General features: G+C 44.1%; 1 protein-coding gene across 1 annotated transcript in view; it reads right to left on the bottom strand.

Annotated features, from left to right (window-relative positions):
- Nucleotides 1-1,031: 1,031 nt before the first annotated feature.
- The window catches only part of HELZ2 (helicase with zinc finger 2), a 119,930-nt gene continuing 107,064 nt past the window's right edge, over nt 1,032-13,897 (bottom strand). The window contains exons 17-20 of the mRNA XM_088467048.1: nt 9,884-10,102; nt 6,125-6,278; nt 5,865-6,032; nt 1,032-3,000 (exon numbers count right to left, since the gene is read on the bottom strand). Of these exons, the coding sequence (XP_088323174.1) occupies nt 2,882-3,000; nt 5,865-6,032; nt 6,125-6,278; nt 9,884-10,102 (660 nt within the window). The 3' untranslated portion in view covers nt 1,032-2,881. The remainder of the gene's footprint in view (nt 3,001-5,864; nt 6,033-6,124; nt 6,279-9,883; nt 10,103-13,897) is intronic.

The raw sequence follows: 13,897 nt of genomic DNA, 5'->3' as shown, positions 1-13,897 counted from the left end.
ATGCACAATCATTCTTCAGTGTCTATTTATTCCACTACCTCAAGTGCTTTGTTAGTGAAGCATTCAAAATGAGTTCTGGGCAAGACAAGGACTGAGCAAAGGCAGAACTCTGGGAAGTATTCTAAGGCTACTAGTGGGGGGAAAAAATTAGACAAAGTACATTAGCCCTGTCCTCAGTGCATTTTAACTGAAACAGTGTCCAGGAGGATGGGAATATGTAGGTGGAAGGAGTTAACACGGTAATATATTAAAAATGCCAATGCCAGTCCCTGGGTCTAGTGCAAAAAAAGGAAGTGTCAGACTATAATTCATATACATCATTGTCAAGCGAGTGCAACTGAGGGGTCCTTTATCATCTATTCTGCCAAGAGGATTTTGTTTTTCAAGGCTACACAGTATTTTTTAATATTTAAACTGTCACTGATTTCTCACACCTATGTTTTTAGGATATAATCTATATTCTGTTTAGGCTATCACTATGTATTAAAAATGTGTGCCAATCCCCATGTTTTGGCAAAACCACCCTGAAATGTTATGGTTTTGGCAAAACCACCCTCAAGTGTTTTGGATTTTTTTAAATACATTGATAAAAACAGCTAAAATTCATGTAACTTGGACCTGTTTTTGTTCCTAAAGTATTATTAACATTTATAACATTAATTTTCAGTCATTTCCAGTCAATTTTGGCACCGGACTGGAAAGAAGAGACCTCATCAAGAAAGGTATGAGGTCGGCATACCACCAGAAAACAGTCTCCTGGTAAGTTGGAGATCAGGAGGACAGCAGCAGCAGCAGTGCCTCCCACCCATCCCAGAAAAGAACCGAAGGGAGAAAGGCTGGACAAACTTCAAAGGTATAAAAACCTGTGCAGTTCATGGTGTACACCCACTACTATTTTCTGCCCTTCCAGCAGTACTTTTCTGACTAAAATCTAGATAAAAGTATACGTAACAATATGTTAGTTAATGACACAAATGACAGCTTCACCATATAGGAAAATTTATTTCAAATGTAAAACACAAAAAATCTAGGTTAAAAATTGAATGTTTACAAAATAGATGCTGGTCCATCTTAGAGCAGTATTTAAATATACATATATATATAAAATGCATACAGAATTTCCCTCATTGTGTCCCTGTAAGGACTAAAAGCATTAATATGCAAACTGAGGCTAAAACTTGCCACACACAGGGTCATTTCATTATACAATCAGGTTTAAGCTCCCTGAGTGTGGGGGTTCCACTGACCACCAACATGGGATCCATCAGTTTGACCTGCCACAGAAAATCAGAATCAGGGCCTGACTGAGATATGGATGCAAACCGTGTTGCGACTGAGATGCTGTAACGCAGCGGACACGCCTGCATTTATCTAACACCCCCCCCTCCTTTCCCTGTTATCTCCTCCAAACGCTGACTGCCTGTCACTCACTTTGCGAATAAATCCTCACTGGGACGGCCGTCACTAATCCATGGCTGCACACATGCAGTGTGGCTGCGAGGCATACACAAAATGCTCCACTGCGTCCAACATCGAAACTTCGTCCATCTCTGAATCAGGCCCCCACATGCACAAACAAATTTGGAAAAAGATCCAGACAGTCTGTGATCAGGCTAAACGTGTGACCAGCTGGAAATTGTTGTTCAGCATTTCACACTGGGCATAGACATTAAAAAATTTTTTTATCAGGACAAAATCCAAATGATCTGCCATGCATTAATGTTAATGTAGTGTTAAAAATGGCTTTACATGGAGAGATATGAGAGTTTATATTGGTAAATTGTCCACACCTCAAACTTGACAGAAGTAACCTGATAAAACGCTGCTCTTATGTGACATACATTGGGCCGGATTCAATTAGCTGTGATAAAACGAAAATGTATCGCCAGTTTTGGTGCAATCTTCTTTGATGTATTTTTGCAATGCGCGCTCCCGTTTTCCACCCTATCCAATTATAACAAAACACATGAAAACACATTTGTACGATAATTGCGCATGGCAAAACTACCGAAAACTACAGCACATTTTGGGGAAATCAGTCTGTACCCCATAAAAAATGAACTGACATAGGAAATCAATATAGAAGTGTATTACTAGCCCTAATAAAATTATTTTGGGTTCTTAAATTGTGTGAAATGGTTATATGTATAAGTGTGGAAAAATGATAAAAAGCAATATGTTTTGGAGAAAATAATACTGCAGTTAAATTGGGGGCACTTTAAAAAAAAAAAAAAAATACACCTGCTGCGGCCACCTGCAATCCTAAAAACACCTGTCCCATCCACACAGCCCCCAAAATACCAGGCCCACTACTTTAAACCCATTTTCCAACACTTTTTAAATTTTCACTCCAAAAACAACATGTCATTATCAGGGGGAATTACGTTAAATAAACATTTTTTTTTTGCCTAATTAGTCATTAGGGGGTGTCCAAAGGGTTCTTTTTTAGACAAAAATAGGGATTTTACAAATTTTTTCACCTGCTCTGAGGTGGGGAGAAATTTATGTTGGTTCCTGTCTATGGAGTTTTCGCACATGCAAACACTTCGGGAATTGAATAGCACAATACGCACTTATGTGCAAAAAGTTCACCCTCACGAATGCTTTTCTCCAAAACTTGACTTTTCGCAGCTAATTGAATTCCCCCCCATAATATGATGGTGCCCTTAATGGAATGTCCATTCAACAACAGCTACAGTGACACAACTGTACATTCTGGAAACAGGTGTGCAGCAAACTACATGAGGTACTGCAAACTGTAGCAAATACATTAGGTCCTAACTGTCATGTCCTTATAAAATCTTCAACCACTGATTTAATTATACTATACTTCCATTTAATAAAAAAAAAAATGGAGATGGAATTTTCTATCGTAGTACTCTCAGCGTCGGCGTGGTGCTGCTACCCCAATCAGAGTAGAATGTGCAATGGCCCCCTTCTGGCTGTAATGTTGTAAGAGTCGTTTCCAGAGAGGACAGCACTTTAGCAGGTAGGAATTGCCTGTGATAAAAGAAAAGTAATGATAACCATGTTATGATCTATATATCAAACACAAGATACAAATACAATCAATCCTCTGATTAAGTATACTTTTACAGTTACTTACACATTTATGGTTTTTCACTAAGCACATACACAGACCCTCCTTGGTCCTCGCCTAGCACAAACTCTCTTTAATAACGGACTAGGACACAGTCCTTCCTCGATATCTCCTAGCACACACAGGGCCTGATTCAGACTCGGTTGCGAGCGCTGAGCGCTCGCAACCGGGTCGATGGTGGCCCAGAGCGCATGCTCACGATGGAGCCGGCTCCGTCGTGCGCATGCGCGAGACCCGGATAGCGACGTGCAATCCGTCGCTCCGGGTCTCGCACCAAAGGGGGCGTGCTGTTGATGTTGAGTGACAGCACGCCCCCTTTGGTGGGCGCGCTGGTGGAGGGTGGCGGCTGCCCAGACGGAGGCGTTCCCATGAGAACGCCTACCGTTTGGGGGCGGCCCCACTGACATCACGAGTGATGTCAGTGGAGAGATTTCGGCTCTGTTAGAGCCGAAATCTTTCTGGGGCTTGCGGCCAAGAGACCCTACCACAAGGGTCTTGTCGCAAGCCTGATGGTCAAGACCACCGCGACCATCAACCTGGCCGCTCGCTATAGCTGTGGTTGGTCACCCACAGCTATGCGAGTGGCCAGGAAGCCGCTCCAAAATTAAAAAAAAAAGACGCCCTGATTCAGACCTATTATACATAGGTCCTCGTTGATACTCACATAGCACAAACAGAGCCCTCCCCCCCCCCCCACATACTGAAAACAAATATATATTTTTCTTAATTTTACCTTGTGTGCAGCAAACTCAACAAATAGTTAAGAATATGAAATAATGAAAACAATCTCCCATTAAATTGAGGTATGGTAGCTGGCTCAGGAAAAAAAAGAGGATTTTCCTAATGAACACAAATTACGACGTGCCCAGTGTATTCCGCAAGAGTCTTTTTACTTCTTATTATAAATGTGATGGGAGGTATGTGCATGGTCAACGTTAACACTGTTGACAGTCATAATGTCAACGGGACAAGGCAGACCCAGAAGTAATGCTATTTACAGCAGGTTAACCATGTCAGAATTAGATCTTTAATTATGATGCTTTACGATCAGGTGTTAAATTATAATGACACGCTGCGATGAGTAGCTTTTGGAATGATGTTATTCAAGCTATTTCACGTACAAGTATTCCTTTGTCACTCCTCACGTCAAGGGTGTGCGCTCTTGGGATCTTGGCACCTGATGTTTTAGATACTCTACTCAGTATGTTATTAATCTTTGTTCTTTGGCCACGGTAATTATAGCCAGATCCTGGTTGCCACATTTGGGACTTGATTTTAAGCTCTGGGTATCCCTTGTTAATACCACAGGGTCACATAAAAAATATCTATACCTCTCCCGCAATGGTGAAACTAAATTTGATAACATCTGGACTATATGGACTCAGGGCCTGATTCAGACCAGGTTGCAAGCGCTGAGCGCTCGCAGCCGGGTCGATGGTGGCCCAGAGCGCATGCGCACGATGGAGCCGGCTCCGTCGTGCGCATGCACGAGACCCGGATAGCGACGGGCAATCCGTCAATCCGGATCTCGTAAAAAAGGGAGCGTGCTGTCGATGTTGAGTGACAGCACGCCCCCTTTGGTGGGCGGGCCTGGGGGAGTGGCTGCCCAAATGGAGGCGTTCCCATGTGGACGCCTCCGTTTGGGGCTGGCCCCACTGATATCACGAGTGATGTCAGTGGGAGAGATTTCGACTCTGTTAGAGCTGAAATCTCTCTGGGGCTTGCGGCAACGAGACCCTACCACAAGGGTCTTGACCATCGCGACCATCTTCCTGGCCGCTCGCTATAGCTGTGGGTGGTCACCCACAGCTATGCGAGTGGCCAGGAGGCCATTCTAAAAAAAAAAGACCGGCCCTGAATCAGAGCGAGCGCTCTGTCAGAGCGACCGGCTCTGAATCAGGCCCTCAGTACAGATATTACAAAGCGCCTCGGGTGCTCTCATAAGGGGAGCATCCACTTAGCGTTTTAGCCAAGCGATTGCATGATAATGACGTCGTTATCATGCAATCGCTTGCAAATCGCGCATACATCGTGCATGTTTTGGTCGGGAGAAACCAGTGATGCGCGTGCCCGTTGGTTGCTTCCGACATCGCCCGTACATGCTGGTCAACCTGGCGATCTCCTCAGGTTCAGCATATGAAGACAAATTAATGAATTCTAGGACCAGTGCTCGATGCTAGGATATTTTATTATAAAAGTTATTTATACATTGTTAAATACAGTCAAATTCATTACCCAAATCTTACCCAGCATATACAGATCTGCTTTGTTCCTCCTCTAGCACACAGAGACTCTAGGGCCCATTTATCAAAAATAGTTTTATCATAGCAACGAGTTTTAAAACTCGCCGCGTATGATAATGGTTCTCCAGCCAATCAGCTCCTAAATGTCATCTGTTTGAAAAATGACAGTTGGGAGCTGATTGGCCTGAGCACCATTTATCATATGCAACGAGTTTTAAAACCCATTGTGTATGGACCCTCCCCAATATTCGCCAAGCATACACAGAACCCCTATACTCACCTAGTACACACAAATCCTCTTTGTATCTCTCTTAGCGCACACAGACCCTCTACTTTCCTCATCTAACACAAACACACCCTCTTCATTCCGTATCTATCAAGTAGACCTTTGTGTCTCACCTAGCACACAGATCTTCCTCTATCCTCTCACAGCACACATAAATGCTCTTTGTTTTTCATTTTGTTCACAAAGACATGTGTTGTTCTTTGCCTGTTACACAATGCCCCATCTCCCTCCTCACCTAGCACACACAGACCCTCCTTGGCCCTAGTAAGTGCAACATTAATCTGATTTGGGTCTGTAATAAAACCAAGCCGTTGCCGAAGCCAACTGTATGTAGGATGACTGTCCAATTCCTGCATAGAAGCCGTGCGCACCGTGGAAAAGATTACATATTGCCATTCGCTTCCTACAGAGGGAGACAATGAAAACATTTCAGTTATTCTGCCAAGTGAAAGAAAGGATGGCATTTGGATAATACTGGCGAGATTACTTAGTGACCTTGGCTCTTCATTATTGTGCAGACGGTAACATCGCTTAGCCTTTCATCAGTAAGTAATTTAGTAACCTCTGCCACCTGTGCATTGTAGGGGGTCAGGATAGCAATTTTGTTGGGTTGAATAAAATTTTGAACAAGAAGTCTTGCCAGACGCACCTGGAAAAGGAAGAAAAATAATATGGCATGTACATATTAGTACAAATCAAGGGCAGGCTGATGGAGTAAATACAAGTTAGCTGTGGATAGTGTGTATGAAATTCTAAATAAAATAAAAGTGCTGTACCCTAGAACACAATGGGGCTGATATTTTAACGTCCCATAAAATATGCATTTTGTGCAATATACAGAGATGCGGTTATCTAGAGATGCTGCTATTGTGCATTGTGGACCTCATTGTAGAATTGGATGCAATTTCTATCTAAACACAAACGTACAATATGGCCATGTAAAGAAATCACATTTGTTAAGATTCTTGCCTAATCAATGCTTGGAGTTTGTCAGAATTTGTGGGTTTTTGGTTGTCTACCCACCTCTTGAGGATTGACCACAAGTTCTCAATGGGATTAAGGTCTGGGGAGTTTCCTGGCCATGGACCCAAAATTTCGATGTTTTGCTCCCCGAGCCACTTAGTTATCACTTTTGCCTTATGGCAAGGTGCTCCATCATGCTGGTAAAGGCATTGTTCGTCACCAAACTGTTCTTGGATGGTTGGGAGAAGTTGCTATTGGAGGATGTTTTGGTACCCTTCTTTATTTATGGCTGTGTTCTTAGTAGGGATGTGCAGGCTCGGATAGGTTCGAGTTTGCACGCCGAGTTCGGATTTTTCCCTCCAAAAAAACGTAACTCAGAAAGAGGCAAAACGTCATCTTGCATGGACAAACATCATCATTCCTGGACAAAAGTCAGCAAAATTGTGAGTGATACCACTCCCTTGGCTGAGAAGCGACCCCACACATGAATGGTCTCAGGATGCTTTACTGTTGGCATGACACAGGACGAAGACTTTTGGAGCATGGCCTGGTGTCAAGAAGGGCAGCAAAGAAGCCACTTCTCTCCAGAATAAACATCAGGGACACACTGATATTCTTCAAAAGGTACAGGGATTGGACTGCTGAGGACTGGGGTAAAGTTATTTTCTCTGATGAATCCCCTTTCATATTGTTTGGGGCATCTGGAAAAACGCTTGTTCGGAGAAGGAACGGTGAGCGCTACCATCAGTCCTGTGTCATGCCAACAGCAAAGCATCCTGAGACCATTCATGTGTGGGGTTGCTTCTCAGCCAAGGGAGTGGGCTCACTCACAATTTTGCCTAAGAACAGCCATGAATAAAGAATGGTACAAAAACATCCTCCAAGAGCAACTTCTCCCAACCATCCAAGAACAGTTTGGTGACGAACAATGCCTTTTCCAGCATGATGGAGCAGCTTGCCATAAGGCAAAAGTGATAACTAAGTGGCCTGGGGAACAAAACATCGACATTTTGGGTCCTTGGCCAGGAAACTCCCCAGACCTTAATCTCACTGAGAACTTGTGGTCAATCCTCAAGAGGCGGGTGAACAAACAAAAACCCACAAATTCTGACAAACTTCAAGCATTGATTAGGCAAGAATGGGCGGCCATCAGTCAGTATGTGTCCCAGAAGTTGATTGACAGCATGCCAGGGCAAATTGCAGAGGTCTTGAAAAAGAAGGGTCAACGCTGCAAATATTGATTTTTTTTTTTGCATAAACTTAATGTAATTGTCAATAAAAGCCGTTGACACTTATGAAATGCTTGTAATTTTACTTCAGCATACCCATAGTAACATCTGACAAAAAGGTCTAAAAACACTGAAGCAGCAAACTTTGGGAAAACCAATACTTGTGTCATTCTCAAAACTTTTGGCCATGGCTGTAGATGGAGACTGATATAACTGTGTGGTTAGTAGATAAAGACTGAGATAATTGTGTGGTTAACAGATGGAGTCTGATATAAAGGTGTGGTTAGTAGATGGAGACTGAGATAACTGTGTGGTTAGTAGATGGAGGCTGAGATAACGGTGTGGTTAGTAGAGGACTTGATTCAGAGCCGGATGCTCTTTAAGAGCGCTCGCTCTGAATCAGGGCGTTTTTATATTTTTTGTTGCGGCCTGCTGGCCATCGCGAACATCGGGGCTTGTGACGAGACCCTTGTGGTAGGGTCTCGTCCGTCGCAAGCCCCAGAGAGCTTCCTGCTCTAATAGAGCAGGAGGCTCTCCACTGACATCACCAGTGATGTCAGTGGTGCCTCCCATAAACGGCAGGCGTTCCTTCGGGAATGCCTCCGTTTGTGTAGCCACCCCGCCTACACAACGGGGCGAGCTGTCGATCAACATCGACAGCCGCCCCTTTTGTAGTGAGTCCCGGAGCAAGAGAATTTCTCTCTCGCTCCAGGGCTTGCACATGCGCGCAGTACCCCACCATCCACCAGGTCCTGAGAACGGTGTGGTTAGTAGGTAAAGACTGAGGGCCTAGAGTTCGCAACTGCGATTACGCACGCAATCGGCCGATTGTTGCGTTCTGTGCATGCATCGCAGTGAGTGCGCGCGAACTAGCCACTGTGATCGGGACTACGCAGACCCTTTGCAGAGTGATTGGCAAGAAGTGCCGTTTGTGGGAGGTGACGGGGGCGTGGTCGGGGTTACACAGGCGTGCCAGTGCGTTCAAACACAGTTACTGGGGCGTGCATAAATTGACTACTGCGATGGCCTACGCAGCCTGAGGTCTCATAGCGTGCACTGAAGTTAGCAATTTCTGAGTAAGGTCAGAGCTTGTGCAAGTGTGTGTGAGGCTGCGATGGTACTCTATTGTACGAATGGTTTCGCAGTCTTGCTAAACATTACGAATGTGTGCTAAGTAAAGTGGGCGGCCCTGTGTAGTGCTGCGAGGGAATAGCGATCGCGATATACTATCGCAGTTGAACTGCGTGCGTAATTGCAATTGCATTCGCAGTTGCGTTCCATAGTGAATCAGGCCCTGAGATGACTGTGTGGTTAATAGATGTATACTGAGATAATGGTGCGGTTAGTAGATGGAGACTGAGATAACGGTGCAGTTAGTAAATGGATACTGAGATAACGGTGCGGTTAGTATATGGAGACTGAGATAACTGTGTGGTTAGTAGATGGAGACTGAGATAACCGTGTGGTTAGTAGATGGATACTGAGATAACAGTGCGGTAAGTAGATGGATACTGAGATAACAGTGCGGTAAGTAGATGGATACTGAGATAACGGTGCAGTTAGTAAATGGATACTGAGATAACGGTGCAGTTAGTAAATGGATACTGAGATAACTGTGTGGTTAGTAGATGGAGACTGAGATAACCGTGTGGTTAGTAGATGGATACTGAGATAACAGTGCGGTAAGTAGATGGATACTGAGATAACGGTGCGGTTAGTATATGGAGACTGAGATAACGGTGTGGTTAGTAGATGGAGACTGAGATAACCGTGCGGTTAGTAGATGGAGACTGAGATAACCGTGCGGTTAGTATATGGAGACTGAGATAACGGTGTGGTTAGTATATGGAGACTGAGATAACGGTGTGGTTTGTAGATGGAGAAGATATCATGAGGGTTTACAAGACAAAGTGTCAGTATTTTAAACTATGTAGGTAGAGCACTGTGTTTCATTAGGTGCGGTACATACAGTAAGAGGTGCAAATATATGTGTGGAATGTACAGTAGCTGAGGGTAGTTAAGCTGGGTAATTGTGGTGGTTATTTAGGACCTATATACGCACTGCTTGTTTGGCCTCCTCTTTGTTTGCCTTTGAGTTAATGTTTCCTTCTTCACTGGTCACAACCAGGCTCTCTTCTGTTCCATTTACTTCTCCAAACACCAGGGAGCAGCAGTTTTTACGTTGGTGGTAGAAAAGGCTGGGCTGGAGGTTGAGCTGCCTGCTGGTGTGTAGACGTCCATCGTAAAACTCAGTAGAAGGAAATTCACAGATATCATAATGCTAGAGACAGAGAGGAAATAGAGCATGTTAGTCTTTATTCATTACTAGAACAATTTACAGTAGGTACAGATTGTAAATTTCTGAGTGCTCGCATGTTGTGCATTAACCACTTGCCTGGCACGGTCGCATCAGATGCGACCACACCAAGCTGGGCTTTCCCTGACATGGTCGCATCTGATGCGGCCAGTCTGAAGTGCCCACTAGGCGGTTGTGGGAAGCTAATCTTCCAGCAGCCGCCTACATCAGAGGGACCTGCTGGTCTCTCTGTAACCGTGGCTGCCCCTCTAGCGTGTCCCAATCACTGCAGGCCACAGTGATCGGTCATCTGGCGGCACCCCCCTCCCGGCGTGGCTGCAGGCTCCAGTTTATCACGATCACTATGGCCAGCAGTGATCGGGCAGCCTGCGTGACCCTCCTCCCTAGTAGTTGTAATCAGGAGCCGTGGCTCCTGCTGTTCTCCCCCAGGCAGCAAACGCTGCATCATCTTCTCCCGCAACGTCTGCCTGCTGCTGTGTCCCTGGTCCACCCCCTTCTCTCAGCAAGGCGGCTGCTTCTGCGTCCCCGGGCCGGCCACCTCCTCCCAGTGCGGCGGCGGCTTCTGCGTCCTCAGGCCGGACACCTCCTCCCTCCTCCTGTGTGTATGTATGTATATATATATATATATATGTGTGTGTGTGTATATACGTGTATATATACATGTGTGTGTATATGCAGTGTGTGTGTGTTTGTGTATGTATGTGTATATATATATATATATATATATATAATGGCGGTCCTCTATCGATCAAGATTCGATGCCTCCGATTCGGGATGGTATACTATACAGTATACTAGGGATGGTCACCGACCATTAATGGCTTGCAAACCATCGATAGTCTATGACAAGTAGTTTTGCCATCGCTGACGGGCACCATTGATGGTCCAACGATGGCAGCCCTCCAACAGATGTTAGGAAACATCGGCGGCTGCAGTATCAATCGATGGTTTCTATCGATTGTTGAAACCATCGATGGTACAGTTGTCAATGGCCATCATTACTGTATAGCATAAAAAATGCTATTTTTATGGTATACTGTGTTTAAAAATATATATATTTTCTTTATATAAAATCGTGTTGGAAAAGTTTTAAAAAGATGTTCTTGACCTAATTCAATCATAAAAAACCCCCAACAATTTCTGAGCGTTTTTTGGAAATAAAATTTGTCGGTTAAGTGGTTAATTTTTTTTTTTTTTTTTAAACAATACATTTTTAGTGAATTTAAAGAGAAGTATAATGAAATGGGGTGGGGTACAGAAAAGATAAAGGGAAGGTACACGTTATCAGAATATATATAAAAATACACCAATAATACTAGGCTAACTATTGTACTGTTTAATGTTTACTATCATACACATGACAATAACATTTTAATTTCACAGAGTCACAAGAGAACATTGTAATTACACCCTGGATTTCATTTCCCAATATTTGTTCCATCTAAACCATCTAATAAAGAGGTTAGAAACTAAGGAGGAGTAGGATACTCCCGCCATCTCGAATTCGTAATGATATTGTACATCTTTCTCAATAACATCCACGCTGGGAATATAGGGAGCGCCAGTGTCGCGCTAACATTAATTTAGTGGCAACGAGAATGTGGCCCATAATATAACGATTGTTATTGGTCAAGCCACCATGGTACAGATGGAATATTGCTATTAATGGATGAGGTTGGATAGAAACATTCAGTATTTTAGAGTTTAGAGCAAACACCGATGACCATAAAGCAGTGATATGTGGGCATGATCAAAATAATGAGACATATGGTAAGAACTTACCCTTGTTATCTCTCTTTCTTCGAAGTCCATAGGGTCCACGGAGTTGACCTTGGGGTATAGGTTGGGAAACAAATTCGGGCACCACGCTGTTAAAACTTTCAGCTCCCAGGATGCACTGGGTATACTCCCCCTATAACCCCACCCCCAAGCCAGAGGCACCTCAGTTTTTAAGTAGCCAAAGGCCGGAGGAGGAAAGAAAGAGAGAGAAGACTGGAACACTCAAGAACCTTACTCACAAAGAAGGAGACTGGAACCCGGTGACCAGTAGCACAGCCCATATGAAGCCAGGTGCATCAGGGCGGGTGCCCTGTGGATCCTATGGACTTCGAAGAAAGAGAGATAACAAGGGTAAGTTCTTACCATATCTCTCATTTTCTTCTTCAGGGTCCATAGGGGGTCCACAGGGTTGACCTTGGGGATGTCACAAATCAGTTCTTGTAAGGGTGGGGACGCTCCTGTGCTGAGAGGAGAACCCGTCACCCAAAGGAAGCATGATGAGAGGCAAAGGAACCCAATGCATAGAACCTTAGAAAGGTCTGGACAGAAGACCACATGGCTACCTTGCAAGGCTGAACAGCCGAGGCGCCACAGCAAGCCGCCCATGAGGGGCCCACAGCCCGAGCAGAAAGCATCAACAGAAACCAAAATGCCTTCCTATGGGTAGGCCCCTGAGATAGTCATACAAAGCCATCTAGCCAATGTTTGTTTATTGGCCGGCCATCCATTCCTGTGAAATCCATAGAGCACAAATAAGGAATCTGATTTCCGGAAGGCCCGACCACAGTCAATGAGGCCACACCAGCCAAGAGGACTGGTGACTGAAATGTCAGTACAATAAGTTCCTGAATAATTTGTAACTTAAAAACCACTTTAGGAAGAAACACAGGGCGAGTGTGACACACAACCCTGTCATGGTGAAAAATCCAGAAGAAGGAGCCACTTGAGAACGCTCCCAATCCTGGCAGATGAAAACGCCCCAAAAAAAGAGAGTCTAAGTCATAAACCACGTAAGGGCTATCAAAACTAGTGTTTCAAATGAAGGCCCCAGGAGGGCACGAAGAACCACTACCAAATCCTAAGGAGCCCCTAGGGGGATAAAGGGAGGTAGAATCCAGAAAACACCCTGAAGGAGGAAGAAAAACAATAATCGGAAATGAAGGCGCCGTGGTTAAATGATGTATGATGTTGTCAATCTACCTGCTGCTCTCTAAAAAAGTTATGACTAGTCACTTTGGTGGGTAACCCAAAAAGATAAAAAAGATGTGAAAGCGCAATGAGATATAACAATTAAATAATAGATAATTTAATAATAAGGATGTGATGTATGGAAAATTGGTAAAAAATAGTACTATATCACAAAGAATTAATAAAAACACAGAATATACAATGAAAAGACACTAATAGCATCAAATATATACATAAATAGAATACACATGAAATACTGAATGTACAGATGAGTAGTTGGTAATGATTGTATTTCTGTCTGTGAGACAGAATGAAGTAATTAACCCAATTAATAAAATAGAACCAATGGAAATATTCTTATGGGACAAAATGAAATAATAGTCTCGGATGATATAGAAAAAGACAATAAGAATGCTCCTGTAAAAGGTAAATTAGCGTTGGTATTGTGCACAATACAGGCTAACCTTAGAGATGTGGCTCCCAGTTAGACTTCACTGAAACACAGAGGGCAGTGTCCGGAATGCCTCTCTGGTATATATCTCACCGACCAAGGAATGATCCGGCCTCCTACCAATGTAGGGGAATGAATGTTGAGTGCGGTGGCAGGGAAAGTTGGATGCAGAATAACCGCTGGTGTGAGGCCGCTATGAAAAGATCTGAGGACTGGTCTCTGCCCGTCCTGTGAGCGGCAATGGCTATTCGTAGCTTCTGCTGTCGGCTGTCGGGACTCCGTGTGCAGGAGAACCAGGGGGTCAATGCGCCCAGTCTCAGCTGATGAACGGCCGTGATGGA

This window comes from Taudactylus pleione, unplaced genomic scaffold, assembly GCF_031769625.1.
Source record: "Taudactylus pleione unplaced genomic scaffold, aTauple2 ptg000069l, whole genome shotgun sequence".
Classification (NCBI taxonomy): domain Eukaryota; kingdom Metazoa; phylum Chordata; class Amphibia; order Anura; family Myobatrachidae; genus Taudactylus; species Taudactylus pleione.
Note: the sequence above shows the minus strand (reverse complement) of the source record. Positions and strands in the feature narration are given on the sequence as shown.